At 35.6% G+C, this 20,929-nt stretch overlaps 1 protein-coding gene across 1 annotated transcript in view; it reads right to left on the reverse strand.

Annotated features, from left to right (window-relative positions):
- The window catches only part of LOC121422394 (FAD-dependent oxidoreductase domain-containing protein 2-like), a 30,857-nt gene continuing 9,928 nt past the window's right edge, over positions 1-20,929 (reverse strand). The window contains exons 2-10 of the mRNA XM_041617404.1: positions 18,032-19,403; positions 15,494-15,682; positions 9,334-9,585; positions 8,614-8,862; positions 7,548-7,717; positions 3,931-4,096; positions 2,862-2,989; positions 1,666-1,879; positions 1-1,177 (exon numbers count right to left, since the gene is read on the reverse strand). Coding sequence (XP_041473338.1) covers positions 979-1,177; positions 1,666-1,879; positions 2,862-2,989; positions 3,931-4,096; positions 7,548-7,717; positions 8,614-8,862; positions 9,334-9,585; positions 15,494-15,682; positions 18,032-18,369 — 1,905 coding nt within the window. The 5' untranslated portion in view covers positions 18,370-19,403 and the 3' untranslated portion in view covers positions 1-978. The remainder of the gene's footprint in view (positions 1,178-1,665; positions 1,880-2,861; positions 2,990-3,930; positions 4,097-7,547; positions 7,718-8,613; positions 8,863-9,333; positions 9,586-15,493; positions 15,683-18,031; positions 19,404-20,929) is intronic.

Genomic DNA, 20,929 nt, shown 5'->3' on the forward strand with positions numbered 1-20,929 from the left:
TTTTGCCTGAAGCGCAAATTACTAAGGGAAATATTCTCCCTAGGGGATAATATAGCTTTGAAGGTAGTTGAAATGTTACAATAGACAATATCTGTTATGGATTCACCAACAGAGTCTGCATTGTCTTTACGGTAAACATGCAATGCATGCTGCTGCTCTGATCCATCCACGTCATACTAGAAAAACACAGCGACCCTGCGCTTCATTCATTCTATGCATACACACTAGCATGTACATCCAGTATTAAAAGTACTTGATGACACAGCTTTTAAGCACCAAGTGAAATCAACTCAGTGAATATACCACCGCCGTTTACAATACAACACAGTTACATTCACTGAGGTGATGTCAAATATAACAATCGCGATTTGTCTCGCTATGATCATGTGTTGCCGTAGGGACCTGTCACTGAATCAAATCTACATAAATTATGTTATATATCTATACATGTATATCTAAAACCCTGTTTATCATATATTGTTCAGTCAAGATATCAGAAAAATATATTCCATACTACAGACCTATACACAACAACACAAACATACTTAGCATATAGAATGAACTATAGGAATTTTGAACCAGATCATTGCAATAGTATTTAATATCAGATCTTGAGAAGAAAAGATTAACCGAATATCTTGAAAATTATAGTCTGTGAAAGTCATTTCACACAAGAATAATCAAAACCAAACTTTAGCACAAAAAAGGACAAAGAACCCTGTTAAAACCATAGCAAGATGTACCATACCAAGATGCTAATAGAATAAAGATTTACAAAAACCCCAAACAAAAAAACAACAACATAAAAAACAATCAGTGGTAACTAGATGTATTTGAAGAACTAATACATGTTAGCCCAAATGCAAAGCAAACAAATTTGACACAAAAAATAGCACAAATGTTTCAGAAAACAGGAGTTAATCATGTTCAGAAGGCTTCTTAACTCGAGTACTGCAGAGGAAGAGGCAATTGTGAGCCTCAAAACCATGTCATGTGAGCCGTGCTCTCCATCATGGCCTGAGTGGCCGGTAACCCTTGACCGTTGGCCCAGTAGTGCTGGCAAGAGAGGGGTAGCTGGGCATGGGTCAGGGATAACTGGAAACACTGGTGGTCAAAGAAGTAACGCATGTCCGTCCCAAGCACCTTCTCCAGGAACCTACGGAACACCAAGATGTGGCTGAGGGTAGCAAGCAAAAAAAAACAGACAAGGTCATCACAGGAACTTCAATGTGTCATAACAACCACAAATAATTTTTATAGCCCATTTTAGCACTGTATGTTAAAGTGCAGCCAAGAAGTTTCTTGGTAAAAAGCAAGGTCAACACAATTCTACGATTGATGTTAATGCAGGAAAACAATTTCTATGTTATGAAGAATATGTGAGAAGGCTTACTTGAAGGTAACTGCAGCCAGTATTTCCCTTTGCTCTATAACAACTATGTAAACCTACCTTGTACAATAAAAGCTATTGCTTCTAATGAACGAGCTAATGCAACAAATTTGTTCTTAAAGCCCAAAACAAAAAGTTATGGTGAACAACTATATTGAAGAAAGGCTTAAAAGTCATCAATTTTAGCAAGCTGGGAGTGAAGCTCATCTTCCTTCTTGAACACTTGCTACATAATAAATATATGTTGCAATTTTCTAACATGCTAAGAGTTGTACCTGTTGGGCGCTGACCAGTCGGTCAAGAAATCCTCAACAAAATGATGGATGGAATCTGGTTTTGGGATGGTCTCCCATTTGGAGCGATTGTTCATCTCCTCAAGGGTTGGGATTGTCTTATAATGGTAGATAACGGGATGAAGGAAGTTGGATAGATGGCCATCTTCGGGCTCTCCCACTGCCCTGTTTGATCTAAAGACATCCTTCCCTGCACCTGAAGGGGAAAAGAGATCATTCTAAGTCCTTTATTCAAAGAATTTGAACACAATTATGAGATTATGCATAAATTAGCATAGTAATCACTGGCGGATCCACAGGTGGGGCACAGCCAGCTCGTGGCCTCCCCCCCCCTTTGAGAGGCACAATTAAAATTTGTAATGTAAAAATGCAGTGAAATCACAAGTATGTCACCCCCTCCCCCTTTTTTTTGCTTGTTAAATTTTTTTTGTGGACAAAATTTACTCGAAATGAACTTAATTTTTGGTTGAAAACCTTTTTTTGCTTGTCAAATTTTTCCTCGGGAAAATGTGCCCCCCCCCCATTAGGAAAATCCTTTATCCGCCCCTGATAGTAATTTTTTTTTCCCCAGAGCATGTTGGCTCTTCAGTGTACAGAGTCAGACATGCCAATTCAGAGCCGATGTACAGGGTCTTCCAATCTGTACTAGGGTAAATAATGAAATAGCGCCATCTAGTGACTAAAGAGGCCTGACACAAAGAAACTGATGGTCAAAAGACACAAGAGCTGTAGGAATGAAAAGGTGGGATAGAAAGTGAGAGTAAATGAGAAAGAAAGGCAAACAATGAGAAGAGAGAAAATGAGGAGGAAACATTCCGAAAAGAAAGGAAAAACGATCACCAAAAAGAAAATTGAGTCCTCAAACCAGTGAGGTAAACTTAGTTTGGATATCACCGAGGTCAATACAATCATGCAAAATTAAGATTATTTAAATATTTAACTACCAATACAAAAATATATGTAAAATATTGAAATCCATCAAGGCATCTGCAAAATATCATATGCAAATTCCCACATCTATAAAAGCTCAAATATTTTGAAATTCCATGACATATAAAAAACAATAAAGAAAGAAGAACGGATATTTTTGAAGGATATTTCTGTTTTTGCATTATCAAGTAAAAAAAATTCTAATATTGCCTTCAAATAGGAAATTTCTGCAACATCAGAATTCTTACCTGAAAAGTTTTTACCATACTCCATAATCACCACAAGAACTTCTGTGTGGTTGTGACCTGATGCTTTTTGTAACCATGGCAACATGAGAGTTGGGAATTCCTCAAGATATTCAAACTCCATGGTATCTCTAAAAAAAATCACATATTAAGAAATACCTTGAAATACTCCATGTAATAACCAAGCTACCTCTATGGACACTTTGAAGAAATACAATTTCATTTATTTTTGGAAAGTTATTTGAAGCTTGCAAGGACTCAAGAGTATGCTCTATAGAGAACCAAAATGTGATGTCATAAATTTTCATTTTTTTGCATTTCAGCAATTTTGATACCACATTCTGGAAGAGCATGATAAAACACCCCTATAACCCAAATTTGGTGGGGATTGGTTGATGGGGGCTTTGGATATAGCATCATGAATACATAATTAGCCCCATTGAAGTCAATGTATTATTCATCTGATTCTAAATGTTAGGAACCAGGCCAATAATACATTGACTTCAATGGGGCTAATAATGTTTTTGTGACGTCATATCTAAGGCACCTAGTAACCAATTCCCACCAAATCTGGGTTATCTTGGTTTTTCCACCATGCTCTACCAAAATATGGTATCAAAAATGCTGAAATGCAAAACAAAAAAAGAAAGGTTTTTGTGACAACATCACCCAATACATAAAACATCTGATAGAGACCGGATGCTTGGTTTAGACGTCTGATTAAAGTCATCAATGGAGACCCTATTTATTGATGACGATCCATTTTATCATGTTCAAGAGGGACAAGCTGGAGGTGGCCATCTTCTCTTTTTAGGGTGGATAGCTCAGATAGGTCTGCCTCCAACAAGCCATCTAAAGACTTTTGTGATGTCATCACTTGGGTGCTCTATACAGACAACATATATGAAATCTGGCAGCCACTGGCTTTGTGACATTCATGACACAGTAATGATTTCCTGAATGCATATACAAAATTGCTTTTACAGTGCATAATTTTCTTTTTACAAGCTTGATATCTAACATGAATTAAGTTGAATTTCAGTGAAAGGTAGTAAATTTCCTTGGTGCTTACTTGTGGAGTAAAACAACATCACCCAATACATAAAACATCTGATAGAGACCGGATGCTTCATTTAGACGTCTGATTAAACGATCTAATAGCTCCATCATTGGCAGTCGGATCGATGGCCATGGTTTATTGTGGTATCGCCATTCAAGTAATTTATGTAATGCTTGTGCTGAATAGTCGACATAAATGCAAAGGAAAAAATAAAATCATACTTTGAAACACTCTCAAGAACAAATTCATACTGATATTGCACCATGCACCCATCAGTAATAAAATAACAGCGATAATAATAAACATACTAATAATGATGATAATAATAATGATAATAGCTGAATTTATATAGCACTTTTGAAACAGAATATAATTATTCTATGCATGAATCCTCCCTCCAATTCTTTCCATCTTTCTTAAAATGTGCAATCACCTGAAGTGAATTCATTATTTGTATATTTGAATCGATGTATGAATCCTTCCTCCAATTATTTCCATCTTTTATTATAACCTGCATTCATCTTTAAAGGTGGTGTCACACCTTGGCGTTTTAGACAGCGTATGCCCGACGTATCAAAATTTCTCTAAAACGTCGGCATACGCTGAACTTTGATTTTTTTTTCAACTCTGGGCGTATACTTAGCGTATTCATAACGAGTTGGACGTATACATAACGTATTAGTAACTTATATCGAACGCTTCGTTAACTTATAAGTAACGTATTCCAACGAATGCTTAGCGTATTGCTGGCGTACACAACTTATGCCCTACGATAGCCTAACTTACGCATAGCGCGCGGCACCGTATCAACACCACCGCCATGCCGAAGAAATCTCCTGTGAACCCCACCTTTATATACCAATTCCTATAAACGTTGTCAATACGCCATTATACGGTAGCTGTAAGTTATAAACATGTTCAGTAAGTTTTGTGGTCGTCCGGAGCACGTCTTCATACGTCAATATACGTTGGAGTTAAGTTACACATACGTTCAAAGCACGTTACTCATAGGTTAGAAGTAAGTTTTAGGGTACGCTGGACATTATCTCGACGTACATCGACTTATGAGTAACTTACGAGTAACGTGTGTCAACGTGTATCAACGATCGCGTAACTTGCCTACAACTTATGGCACGCGTATGCAGGACGTATGAGCCATACACCGGCATACGTCGAAAAATGTTGTGCTTGCACAAAATTTTTCGATGACCTCGCCGTATGACGACGTATACCAGCGTGTTTTAGCGTACTCTTAACGTATGCAAAACTTACCCGTAACGTATTCGACGTACGCCAGCTTATTCGCCAAATTCCTCATACGTCGGGCATACGCTGTCTAAAACGCCAAGGTGTGACTGCGCCTTAAGTGAATTCATTATTTGAATCCTCCCTCCAATTCTTTCCATCTTTCCTAAAACTAGCGATCATCTTTAAATGAATTCATTACTTGTATATCTGAATCCATGTATGATTTCTCCCTCCAATTCTTTCCATCTACCCCCAAACTTGCAATCATCTTTCAGTGAATTCATACTTGAATCCTCCCTCCAATTGTTTCCATCTTTTTTATAACTTGCAATCATCTTTAAGTGAAGTCATTATTTGTATATCTGACACCATTTCTGAATCATCCCACCCATTATTTCCATCTTTTCTTATAACTTGCATTCATCTTTAAGTGAATTCATTACTTGAATCCTCGCTCAAATTATTTATAATCTTTCTTAAAATGTGCAATCATCTTTCAGTGAATTCGTTACTTGTATATCTGAATCCATTCATGAATCCTCCCTCCAATTCTTTCCATCTTTCCTAAAACTAGCAATCATCTTTAAATGAATTCATTACTTGTATATCTGAATCCATGTATGATTTCTCCCTCCAATTCTTTCCATCTACCCCCATACTTGCAATCATCTTTAAGTGAATTCATACTTGAAACCTCCCTCCAATTATTTCCATCTTTTCTTGTAACTTGCATTCATCTTTAAGTGAATTCATTACTTGAATCCTCGCTCAATTAATCTTTCTTGAAATGTGCAATCATCTTTAAGTGAATTCATTACTTGTAAAGCAATCATCTTTAAGTGAATTCATACTTGAATCCTCCAATTGTTTCCATCTTTTCTTATAACTTGCAATCATCTTTAAGGAAATTCATTACTTGCATATCTGAATCCATGTATGATTTCTCCCTCCAATTCTTTCCATCTACCCCAAACATGCAATCATCTTTAAGTGAATTCATACTTGAATCCTCCCTCAAATCATTTCTAATATTTCCTAAACTAGCAATCATCTTTAAATGAATTCCTTACTTGTATATTTGAATCCATGTATGATTTCGCCCTCCAATTCTTTCCATCTACCCCAAACTTGCAATCATCTTTAAGTGAATTCATACTTGAATCCTCCAATTGTTTCCATCTTTTCTTATAACTTGCAATCATCTTTAAGGAAATTCATTACTTGCATATCTGAATCCATGTATGATTTCTCCCTCCAATTCTTTCCATCTACCCCAAACATGCAATCATCTTTAAGTGAATTCATACTTGAATCCTCCCTCAAATCATTTCTAATATTTCCTAAACTAGCAATCATCTTTAAATGAATTCCTTACTTGTATATTTCTCCCTCCAATTCTTTCCATCTACCCCAAACTTGCAATCATCTTTAAGTGAATTCATACTTGAATCCTCCCTCCATTTGTTTCCATCTTTTCTTATAACTTGCAATCATCTTTAAGTGAATTCATTACTTGTTTATCTGAATCCATGTATGATTTCTCCCTCCAATTCTTTCGATCTACCCCCAAACTTGCAATCATCTTTAAGTGAATTCTTTACTTGAATCATCCCTCAAATTATATCTTATCTTTCCTAAAGTGTGCAATCATCTTTAAGTGAATTCATTACTTGTATATCTTAATCCATTCATAAATCCTCCCTCCAATTCTTTCTATATTTCCTAAAACTAACAATCATCTTAAAATGAATTCATTACTTGTATATCTGAATCCATGTATGATTTCTCCCTCCAATTCTTTCCATCTACCCCAAACTTGCAATCATCTTTAAGTGAATTCATACTTGAATCCTCCCTCCATTTGTTTCCATCTTTTCTTATAACTTGCAATCATCTTTAAGTGAATTCATTACTTGTTTATCTGAATCCATGTATGATTTCTCCCTCCAATTCTTTCGATCTACCCCCAAACTTGCAATCATCTTTAAGTGAATTCTTTACTTGAATCATCCCTCAAATTATATCTTATCTTTCCTAAAGTGTGCAATCATCTTTAAGTGAATTCATTACTTGTATATCTTAATCCATTCATAAATCCTCCCTCCAATTCTTTCTATATTTCCTAAAACTAACAATCATCTTAAAATGAATTCATTACTTGTATATCTGAATCCATGTATGATTTCTCCCTCCAATTCTTTCCATCTACCCCAAACTTGCAATCATCTTTAAGTGAATTCATACTTGAATCCTCCCTCCAATTCTTTCCATCTTTTCTTATAACTTGCAACCATCTTTAAGTGAATTCATACTTGAATCCTCCCTCCAATTCTTTCCATCTTTTCTTATAACTTGCAACCATCTTTAAGTGAATTCATTACTTGTATATCTGAATCCATGTATGAATCCTCCTGCTGACTTCTTGAAGTCAATAGAATGGGTGTTGGTCCCGGCAAAGAACATTCCCCTGATTCCTGAAGCCTCATAATTGGCTTTCACATAAGGGTACTTCTTGGTTCGTTTCTTGGTTCCTTCCTGAGGTGTGGTAGAACTAGAGCAAGGCAAGAACAGTGGAGATAATTGAGGTTTGATTGTTTTATTTGTTGCCGGATTTCATATTCTAACAATAATAATTACTGTTTCTACATAGGAATAGTTTTATTCCAAAAGAGGTAAATCCACATTTAGCGCCTTTTCAAGAATTCTTTTTTTTTTCTTAATTAATTACTTTCTATTATTCACTGTTATTTTATTTTGGTAATATAGATAGTGCTATCATCTTAGATTAAGTAAATTATGTCTTTAAAAATCTAAAAATTATTCTTATTTTCAAAGTAATTTTTGTAATTCAAAGTTCAATGGATTGAGTTCTTTTTTAAATGAAACCTCAGTTGATTTTTTGCATATATGAACAGGCTACATAAACAATGCTAGCAGAGTACATTTTACATCTATCCTGATATTATAAAAAAAAATGGGATTAAAAATATTTTCTATAGACAGTAATTTTTCATATTCAAATCAAATAATGCACTTCTATATCTAACCAACATTAAATTTTTTAAAGATAATAAATGAAGAGTATTTTAGCAAAGCAAGAGACTACACAATCTTAACCCCTTTACTGTAGGGGGATTGGGTGTTGAGGGATGATGGAGGGCCGCACTCTACATTTTGAATCATATCATTAGATTAATGGCACACACAGCAGCTGACTCAATGTTTTGACCATATTTTCTTTTGAGTCTTGTGCTTTTGTCAAGATGGTCAAATGATAAATGAGTACAAAATGGAAGATAATTAATTGGAGTTTGAACCATTAGATCTCTGTATTTCCACCGTGTGAAATAGAACAACAAGTGAACAATATATATGGTATTCATAAAAATAATGGAGTACTGAACAAAAACAATCTTGAAGCAGTCAGACATAAACAGACCCACTTACTTATGAAATATAGAGAAATCAAACGTAAAACCAAGACAGCGGATCACTTTATCGTAGGGCTCCCTCAACGCAAAGTTATCAATGGAGACCCTGTTTATCGATGACGGATCCATCTCATCATGTTCAAGAGGGACAAGCTGGAGACGGCCATCTTCTCTTTTTAGGATGGATAGCTCAGATAGGTCTGCCTCCAACAAGCCATCTAAAGACTTTAGCATGTAGGTATCCAACAACCCATTGTTGATTGCCCTAGATGAAGCAAAGAATGGATTCAGAAAAGTGTCATAAAATGTTTGGATACAATGGTAAAAATAGTTGATTTTTAAGGTTGTATAATAACAACAATAATCAATAGATAACTGTAATAATGACCAGACTCGAAGTGAAGAGATGCAAACCGGGAAATCCACCACAAGCCGGAGCACATTCCTGTCATGGCACTTCTGCCGTTGAGTTGCTTGAAACATTCAAAAGAATCTAAAATCTGATCTGTTTTCATCTTCTTTGTTAAATATTGTTTGCAAATTTCATATATACATACACTCAAACATAAGCACTCAAACCTTATCCCTCTGCACCTCAGTGCATAGCAAATACTATGTTAATTATCATCATTTTCTATACCGGTACATAGTTTTTTTACCTAATCAAAATAGCATGCAAAAGGCATTATTGATTACAATGTGTGCACAGGTTTAAACCATTTCAAACCCCACCTACCTTAGATCCCCTACATAATGCGTTTCCCATGCCATTTTGACCCTTGACCTGCCCATGACGTGGATCACGTTGGTGGAGCCTAAGATGTGGTCTGCGGTCTCAAAGGCGGAGTTACCGCGCCCAAGGATGAGGACACTCTTTCCCTCATAGTCATCCAGGTCCAGAGACATGTCTTCATAGCCATCTGTGTGTTCATGCCCTGGGAACAGTGGATTGTTGGGCTTGTGCATCCCTGTGCTGATGATCATTACTCTGAGAAAAAAAAATATATTAAAGAAAAAAAAATGGACGCTGTAAATCACTTTATTACTCAAAAGAGATATGTCATTATCATCATTTTAATGACTAATAGTATTACTGTATTATTATTTTATTAGCATTGTATTCAACATCACCATTATCATCATCACCATCACCATCATCATCATCACCATCACCACCACCACCACCATCCATCATCACCATCATCACCACCACCATCCATCATCACCATCACCATCCATCATCACCATCACCATCACCACCACCATCCATCATCACCATCACCATCACCATCACCACCACCATCCATCATCATCATCACCACCATCCACCATCATCATCATCATCACCACCACCATCCATCATCATCATCATCACCATCCATCATCATCACCATCACCACCACCATCCATCATCATCATCATCACCACCATCCATCATCATCATCATCACCACCACCATCCATCATCATCACCACCATCCATCATCACCATCACCATCACCACCACCATCCATCATCATCATCATCACCATCACCATCACCATCACCACCACCACCACCATCCATCATCATCATCACCACCATCCACCATCATCATCATCATCACCATCACCATCATTATCATCATCTTCATCACCACCACCATCACCATCCATCATCATCATCATCACCATCACCATCATTATCATCATCATCATCATCACCAACACCACCACCATCCATCATCATCATCACCATCATCATCATCATCAATCATATAATCATCATCATCTTATCAACACACTTATATGACCATAAACCTTAACTTGTCTTATGCAATTAACAGCGCTTTGTATCCTCTGGAAAAAGTGCTATATAAATCCAATTATTATTATTATTATCTTTATCCTTATTAGTGTAACTATTATTATCATTTATCAACATCATCACCATCACAAATGTCAACATCACCATCATCATAATTACATTTTAAAATATATTAATGAAATATCATCATGAAGATTATGAATTATCATCAACATAATAATTATCTTCAATGAGATACTAGAGAGAGGGAGAAAAAACTCACTAGTTAAAGCATCACATGCATGAAAGAAAGCAAGATTGAGGAAAATCAGAATTAAAGGTACAAAAAATGGTAAAATAGGCAATGAAAAACAGAACAATCTGTAACAAAATATTACATGTATGATTACATTATGAAAAGTCAACTTCCATTTGCAGGCTCAACATGTATACTCAATACACGCAACCCAAGGACTGGAAGGATCGAAGACTGCTCCAGAAGGAGTTATTGTTTGAAACGGCATAAATTCTGTGAATAGCACGGCACTCAATTATAGAGAGACGTGCCTGCAGCACAGGCAGGTGGGCAAGAGAGAGTTGTTTACTTGACGATGATGGTCGGTGGTAATAGGTGAAGATGGAATCGGAATAGAAATATCCTCGGAGATGTCTGACCCTCAATTGTATTTCATCATCATTATGCTCACTGGTCGGGTTAGGTAACATCTGCACTTCACATCTGCACTTGTCCTCTTTTTATATCTCTGTTATTAGTCTACATGTACTTGTCTGATTTCAAATACCTCTTCTAAACTATTTACACTTTCTTTGATATTCTATTAATTTACTCTCCTCATCCCCTCCATTATCCTTATTTATTCTATTTCTCTCCTTTGTACAATCTTCTTCTTCTCCATATCATTTTCTGTTGCAATCATCTCTATCATCTTTATCCTTTTTGTGATGCTGCATCTTTTCTTTTCTCCTCCTCATCAGACCTCTCCACCTTCTTCATTCTTTCTTCTTCTTGTTTTCCTCCTCCTCCTCATTCTCCCTTTCCTTCTCATATTCCCTTCTTTCATTCTCCTTCTTCTCCTACCCCTTTGTTGATTCTTCTTCTCCTCATGGGCTCCTTCTCCATTTTCTCTTCTTGTCTTCCTCCTCCATTTCCTTATGCTCCTCATTTTTTCTCCTTCTCCTCCTCTTTCTCTTTCTCTTTCTCCTCCTTCTTCTTTTTCTTCCTCTTCTCCTTCCTCTCCTCCTTTTCCTTCTTATTCCCCTTCCTTATTCTCCCTTCTTCTACTTCTTCCTTTCACTCTCCTCCTCCCCCTTCTTCCTCCTTTTCTCCTATTTATTCAAGTTCCAGCAAAGTCTGACCTTTCAAAAGGCCAACTTGATATGTACATGTACATACATAAATCCAAGAACTGTTCAACCAATTGATCAAATCTGCAGCCAATATTGCTTGTTTGCTAATTGAAAAAAAAAATCTACAACTAATGGATTACTTAGTATTAAAGCACCAATATCATTAAGTGAAAGAGATGAGCTCCCACAAAATTGATCCAGTGAACATAAAACATATTTCTTTGAAACTCCATGTATCTTCTTGACATTCTATTTTCTGTTATGCAGTAATTATTTTACAAATTCACAACTTTAATGTAGTGTAATTGTAATCTGAAGAAGATAACTAATTGTAACATCTACAGACAGCACGTTTGAGTCTACAATTCAACTGTACAATTGTGAAAATTAATTTATTGAAAAAATTATTGAAGAGCTTATGCAAAAAAAAAAGGTTTTGCAAATTAACCCTCTGTTCGCTTATGTTGCAATTTTGCACATTCGTACAACTAAATTCAACAATTGTAATAATTAGTTTTCTACCCTACCTTCAAATCAGATAAGCAATTACAGTTCTTGGATAACATCTATACAGTGCGTATAAAAAAAGTTTACACTTTGGAAAAGCCCTGGGAATTGAAAAATATACAACATGTGGGTAATTTTTTCACATATTATCTTGGGTTTGGGTCTCATTTGTCCAATGAAATTAAAAGTTTTGACAGAATGTTACACTTGAGTGAGCACTGTCCATTTTTGTAAAGCTCGCAGAAATCTGTTTGCGCAGAAATGCTTGTTTTCATGCTGTGTTAAGGGGAAAGGGCGAAGTCAAACTTACCCTGTGAAACATTTCTCATATATTTCCCATTGCACTTTTTGTCAGTTGTAATAAATGGATACATTCAAGCATTTTGTAATATTAATTTTGCCACCCAAATTGAAATTTCAACACTTAGTAAGCACAACATTAACCCTTTTTGTGCCAGCTGGATCAGAGGACATTTAACTAAATCTGAACAAAAGTTTATATCAGACATCTCCAGCATTTTTTCACTAAGATTTTATCAAAACAAGTATTATTTATAATTAATACTTGTTTCTCCACACTTTTTCCAAGCCTGACAATGATTAACAAATGAAAATCAAGCCTAAACCATTTCATGTAAATCACAGCTCAGTGTAAAGCAAATATCGTCACGATGGCCTTTGTGTGTGGGGCGCAATGCACCATTCAAAGTGTTTTGAGCGAGGAAACAAATTAAAAACCTAAAAGATATCTTCAAATAAGTATTACTTGCAAAATTTAACGTGTTCTTTATGATTAAAGGACAAGTCCACCCCAACAAAAAGTTGATTTGAAAAAAAGGAGAAAAATCCAACAAGCAAAACACTGAAAATTTCATCAAAATCGGATGTAAAATAAGAAAGTTATGACATTTTAAAGTTTCGCTTAATTTTACAAAACAGTTACATGTATATGCACATCTTGCTTGGCTGGTATGCAAATGAGGAGACTATGACGTCATCCATTCACTATTTCTTTTGTGTTTTATTATAAGAAATATGAAATATTCTAATTTTCTCCTCCTTGTCAAGTGAAACAAGGTTTTATTTCTCCCTGAACATGTGGAATTACCATTATTTTAATAATTTATGGTTAAGTTGGTCCTTTTTGTCAAATCTGTAAAAATTGAAATATTGTATTATTCAAACAATAAAAAACAAAAGAAATAGTGAGTGATGGACATCATGGACTCTCTAATTTGCATATCGCTAAGTTGTGCATTTAACTGTTTTGTGAAAAATAAGCGAAATTTGAAAATGACATGACTTTCTTATTTTACACCCGATTGTGATGAAATTTGCAGCGTTATGTTTGATTGATTTTTCTTTATCGATTCAAATCAACAATTTTCTTGGGTGGACTTGACCTTTAAGGTCTACTTTTATTCGCATAACTATTTCAAAGTTCTGCGCAAATCATTTTTCACTAACTTTTCAAAAGTAAGTGGTGCTCACTCAAGCGGAAATATTTTTTGACAGTTACATCGACATTTGCTTAAATGGATCAGTACCAATGCTAAAATGTGGAAAAATCCTCAGGATATTACAAATGTATAATTTTACAGGATTTTTTCTAAGTGTTAACTTTATTTTGATATGCGCTGTATAATAATAATAAACGTTATTAGGTGCAATATGGATATCTTGATTTAAAGAAAATAACATGGAACATTAATTCAGCATGCAAAGAGTTAAATAAATACAATATAAAGATACTCTAATTGTCAATTACATTAACCATCATAATATTACTACTACTAATACTACTACTATTACTACTACTTCTACTACTGCTACTACTATCACTATCATTTGTACTACATGTACTACTAATACTACTTCTTCTACTACTACCACTACTTCTACTACTACTACTACTACTACACTGTACATGTACTAATAACAGCAATGATTGTAACAAGTAATTCTTTATATTTCTTTTGTTTTTACATCTAAAGGTGATCTTTTAATTTATTCAAATGATATTTTTTCCTGAATATTTGTACCAGCAGATCTACCAAAAGTTAGATTATACAATGTTTGTACCATATGGTATTCAACTACACCTCTTGGTTAAAGGATGATATTTTATGCAAGACAGACACACTATACATCAATAGCATCCAATCCAACCCATCTAAACAAGTAAATGAAGCCGCGCATCAATTACCAAGTAGGCCTGCCGGTCTTGCGCTCGACTGGCGGCTATTGTCCAGATCAACCGTTCTCCAGAAAAAAGGGGAATATTGATTAAGGTTGGAGAGAGGATCTCCCCAATTCTGTAGCAATAAAATTCACTTCATCCATCTAGTATCAATCTATAGCCATTTTGAGTACCAGTATGACAAATAAACAGGAATGAAATGCATTATGGTATAATGCCTGTCAAGCAAATGTTGTACCATTTAATGTCACTGAATGCATGTCAGCAGACTGTGTACTGTAATGTTGAAATTAATAAGGAACATGTATGCTTTGCTTACAATTCATTTATTCAATGTATTTCGTGTTTGCCTTCACATGTTTTTTTTTTATTAATCTGGAATGGCTGATCAATAAACATCAATGCATGTTTACAAGGCAAACCTGGAAGCAAATATCATAATTAAAAATTAAGGACACAAAATAAATTTTCATCTTGTGATTTTCACTATTAGTTCTCATCCCGATGCTTCCAACCTAAATACTTGAATGGTATGAAGTTCATCTTAACGGTAGTTGAATAAAAAGAGAGAATAAAACATTAACAATAATAATATCATCACTATAATTAACAAATCATTATCCAATGACTCCCAACACATATACATGTATAGGTGTATGTAAATAAATAATGGTATCTTTCACCAATTGAAGTTTAATCTACCAGGGAAAGAAAATGTGTGCTTGAGGTGGCTTAGCACCAAATGTAACCCCCCCCCAAAAAAAAAAAAAACCCAAAACAAAACAACAACAATGACACCAATAAACAAATAAACAAACAAAATACTCTGGAAAAACAACCCACAGCTAGACCCCCTGAAATTCCTCTAGGTCTAATCTAAACTGTAATAAAATGTAGAAAATTTGGGCAGGTGAGCTTAAAAAAGTAGCCCCTGGTTATTTATTTATTTATTTATTTATTTATTCATTTATTTATTCATTTATTTACTTATTTCATTTATTTCTTTTTGGAGGGGGGGGGGGGGTCTTGTGACCTACCTGCATTGGTATCCATTGCCGTTCTGATCTTGCATAGTAAAGTACTGTCCATTCATATTAGGCAGGTCATGTCTAGCTATATTGGATATCTCAGTGTTATACTGGACATTGAGGCCTAGTTTGGTTGTGTAATCATTCAGGTATTTGACGTAAATATCAGCATCAGGGAAAAACTCCTTGGAGTAATGCCTGTACCAGGGAAAAAAAACATTTGAAATTTTAAAGATAAATTCCAGTTCTGGTAACTATCTCAAAATGACTTTTTACAGAATCTAATATAATGACCACCCAAGTGTCTGTTTATATGAATAAAAATATGTGCCAAAGGATTCTGGAAGAAATTGTGTAATTGCTGAGAAATAAGCAAAATAAGCGCGGATTCGTTCACTTCCGTCGAGTCTTTATTTCAGCAATAATAATACACTGTCCCACGTGTGCCTTTCTTTGTTAGTGATCTTCAGTGTGAACATTTTTCAGCGTAGATTTGAAGATTTCACAAAGTTCAGTTTATTTAACTGTACCAGATCTAGATCATCGATGATATATACTGACAATTAAGCCTGGTTTTACAGACTTTCTCATGAAATTGGTGTTTACTGCAACTGGCATTTCTCTTTAATCACTAACGCCTCTTTCAAAGCTGCCAACCTGAAAAGGAACATTTCAGTATTTTTGAAGCTGAAAATTAGTATTTCGGTGAGGAAATCAGTATTTCAATAAAATACCATAGGACCACACATACAACTGAAACTTTAGAAATCAGTATTTTACATGAAACTATCAGTATTCTTCTCACTTTTCAGTACTAAATACTGAAAATCGGTACTACTTGGCAGCTCTGCTCTTTCATATCTCTCAGAGGCGGTTACATTTCCAGTTCATTATTTATCAGCCGCAAGATATAATGTGTGCAAGATATAATATACTAGGTAGAGAGAGAGAGAGAGAGCAAAGAAAGAAGTCTTGGAGAGAGAGAGAGTTTCATTTGTATACAGTTTCATTTAAAGATAACTGTCTGCACTCGATCATGCTTACCTAAACACAATAAGACTAATTCAGAGTATTGTTGATAATCAACTAAAGCTGATACAAATCTATGAATTGAAAAGGGTGATAGCTTCTCATTTATTGAGAGAACATAGATAAATGTACGCTACAGGTTTTCAAATTTGATAGAAAATGGATATGAAATGGTAATTTGTGACCAACAGTGTACATTAGGCCAGAATGAAGAAAGAAAAAAACAAATGCCATGGGGTCCTTTCAAATTACATGTACATGTAATTCTGCTATCACTCATGATCAAGAATAATAGGACCTGCTAATGCAGTTTCCATTCCTTTACCATTATTCCTCACTTAATGAGCTGTGCGTGTTTCATGTCACAAAGCAACATGATACACTTAATGACACAGATAACAAATAAACCCGTACTGCACATGCTTTCAGGAATTTAGCCCCTAGCTTCATGTGATTGCTACACAGAGTCATCAATACATTACATTCACAGTCATATTAATTAGTCTTCATTCCCCTTCTGCGACATCGAAGCTACAAACAAAGGCTATGGTAACAAACAAGGAATTGCAATTAAAAAACACACCTTAAAGTCAATCGAATGCATTGTCATATATAATATAAATCAAATTCCTAGATCACAATTAAAATTGATCTATCAATCGCACATTTGTTTGAAACTAAACTGCAAAATAAAGTCTTTTAAGAAACCAATTAACATCAAATTACAAAGCTTTCTATGCTTCTATGCTTATCCAAAGTAGATATTGATATCATGTTACAATTATATTACATCAAATAAATCAACAGGAAAACTGGTATGGTCAGTTCCCCCATGTCTGCGCGGTCTCCCAAGTCTGCGCACCCGCTTATCTGCGCGATTCTAGTAAAAGAAGATACGCAACGAGCACGAACTTTACCATGCAATACAAAGACAGGTATTCATAAAAAAATCCGACTCAAAATGATGGAAAAATAATGAATTCAGGGCTTTTCATGTGACAGCCTCAAAATGCGGCCTTTCTCAACAAAATCCCCGAATCGTGTGCAAAGTGAATGAGTGCGCAGACATGGGGTACCAATTTTTTTTCAATCTGAAAATGACTGCCCGAGGCTTTTTCAAGAAAATCCTACATTTTCTTTCATTTTTTAATGAGAAATTTGGTACACTTACTCATAATAATATAAGGAACATTATTAACTGAAAGATTTCGTGAAATAAGAAGAAATTCATGTTAAATCTTAACTCAAATTGTTAGGTGCGCAGACTTGGGGCCCACCATCATACTACAAAGTACAATGACTTTTCAGTATATACTGATAAATCAATATAAAACATTTGTTTTAGTTCTTAACATTTCATGTGAAAATTTCTTGAATTTACTTTTCTGGCAATATAGAATTTCAATATTATATGAAGTTTGAAACAGAATAGACCATTTTTTTTATAATGGAAAATAACCATCCCTAGACAAGTTTTAGCAAGACTGAATAAAGATTTATGCAGAATTTTATACTTACTTCATTAGTAAAGTTTCATCATCACTCAGCAGAGAATTCCAATCATGCCTCATATTAAACTCTTTGTTTGTCTTTCCAGTATGTCTCTTATTGATGCTGATCAACTTCCGATGTCGAGGATAGGTGGTGAAAAACGCCCCACTGATGTTTGCCTTCTCAAAAATAACATAATTGCGCCCCGCCCTCTCCAGAAAGAACCCCATCTGTAGGCCGGAGGGACCCGCCCCGACGACGCAGTAGTTCCATTGTTGTGCTGCTGATTCTTGCGAAAGATACGCCGGGGTTAGGAAGGAACATATCGTGAAAAACAACGGAAGAATTATCTGGAGGATGGCCATAGTGCTGTTTCATCGGCGACAGCAAAAGGCTGGAATGAAATCAATTTGTAAAATACCTGGGAGGAGCTGTTTGGTTACAACCATATGTTTGAATCTCTATGGTGCCCTTCAAATGTTACCAGCAAGAGTAATCGAAATTTATGATGAATGATGAATGGCTCCAAAAATTGATACCTCATACAAGGTGGAGGTGAGTTCCTTAATGTATCAAATCAAAGTGAAATAAGAAGCAGGATGTATTGGATCACAGATATATCATCTCTCTCTAGGGAAATGCAATCAAGCCGAGGAAAGCCGGAGAGAAATGGAGAGACACAGAGAGAGAGTTGTTTCCATAAAATGTTTCCCCAAGTTGAAAATCAAATCACACCTCTTGCAGCACGGCTGGATGGCAGTCTACTGGTATGGAACTGAAGGTGGGGTACTATGTACTTCCCTCTGCATGTGTGTGTATGTGTGTTTGGAGAGCGATTTGTTTTACCCGCTCCTGCGAGCGTGAAATGACTGTTTGTCGAAGCGCCGCACAGCTGCACCGAGGTGGGCTCTCCTCACCTCAATTATGGATGCGGCGGACCGTGCACGCACCGTCCTCCCCAGGAAGCCTTACGTAAACTCTTAATTCCCCGCCGGGATGCGCTCCCGTGTGCTCCGACACTGTTCAAACCGGAGACAGTGGGATGATGAATTATGGATGGCTGGCTGGGGTGAGGGTGACATCTCAATGCAACCTGCCTCTAAGGGAATATGTTACCAAACTCTCTGATCACGGACGAGGACACCGCTCATTGTCATTCCATGCATGCACTGATTTTAAGCGCAATTACATGTAATCCTCTGCATCCATAGCATCTTCCTCAGCATAGAAAGCAAGGATACATGATCCGTTTACAGATTTACGACCAGTGTGTTTTCACCACTCTCTCCGCCTGAAGGCACTTGATGTCTTGTAGCAGTCACGTCTATTCTGGGAGGTTGTTAAGAATCGCTCATGAATACTGATTTTCTAAATGAACTCCATGAATGTAGCATTTAACCTGTAAGAAAAAAAAGAGACATAGATTGATGAGAATTGTACAGAAAAAAAATGTAATTAAGTTATCATTTCAGAAAGTAGAAAAATAAACAGAATTTGTATCTCTTTTGGGTTTTTTAAAATATTTTTTGGGGGAATATGACATATGTGAATGGAATGGAGCAAAGGTATTCACATTTATTAAAATAATAGTACATAGTTCTGAAATAAAAAAAAACACTTAAATGTTACATTGTGTATTACATTGAGTGTATGTGCCAATGTATACACAGAAGACAGTATCCACACAATCCAAATAATTCGATAAAATGCACTGAAATATGAAAAGCAATTACTTGATTGAATTTGTACGTTTCCCTGGCTATCCTACCTACTGTGCATTAGACATGGCCAATGGTCAATAAAGTAGGATGTTATTTCAACACTGGTGAACTTCACCAAAAACAATTAATTAATTTTGCATTGCTCTGCAGAGTATATCGCAGGAAATAGCCATTCCTAAAAGATATTATGGTTGTGAATATGGGAGGGATTTGAATGGAGGATGAATTCCTCAGCGTATCCTGCCACAACAACCAAGATATGAAATAAGCAGCTACGTTAATGTTTAATGAAGAGGAAGTGTGAAATGGTACAGCCTTGTCCCAAAGGTGATGTCTATTGTGGGTTTGACCCCTTTCACATAAAGATATTAAGCTTTATACAATAATACTGAGCAACATGTAGCTTTCATATTTACAAGCCTATTATTGTCATGAATGTCAGACTCAGATAACAAGAAAACTGAGTGATTATAAATTCCCTTTCCAGAGAAAAAAATCATAGTAGCTTAAAAACTTGTAAACAAATAGGCATATAGGCCTACTGAATGGAAGGCCAATTGCTACAAAGTCTCTAACAGTACAAGTTCAATTAATCAGCTCAATCATTCATAATTTTCATGAAAGGAAGACTAAGATAAAAAGAAAACTGGGTGATTATACTTCCCTTTGGAGAAAAAAAATCAGTGTTATCATGTTAGCATTAGGGCTATTCCACGGTTACTCACGTTACATTTGGAGACACCTTGACTCATACTTGGAGCTGTAACTCCATTATTATTGATAGGAACTAAACATCTCCTTATCACAACAAAGTACACAGTCTGACTATCCTTTGTATAAAAACAAAACTTGGGAAATTCTGTTATGCTCCTGGCAAATCTTTGGAATGTGTCGGTTACTCACGTTACATGATTTGGACATGCATAAAATGAAAAGTCGACATAAGTGAAAAGTCTCCTCATACAAGGCTTTTATGAAAGTTGATTATATCCATTTCAAAGAAGTATATTAGGGAGACAAACTTTGTATATAATTAAAATATTAAAGAACACATGGTTTTTACTTGGGGTGCAGATAATATGGTTACTCACGTTACGGTTACTCACGTTACATTTTGTCCATGTATGGTTAACAACACACATGTCATTAAAAATTAAATGTGTGTAAAATTCATTGCTAGGAACATCAAAAAGAGATTTTATAC

This window comes from Lytechinus variegatus, chromosome 10 (genome assembly GCF_018143015.1).
Source record: "Lytechinus variegatus isolate NC3 chromosome 10, Lvar_3.0, whole genome shotgun sequence".
NCBI classification, from domain to species: Eukaryota; Metazoa; Echinodermata; class Echinoidea; order Temnopleuroida; family Toxopneustidae; genus Lytechinus; species Lytechinus variegatus.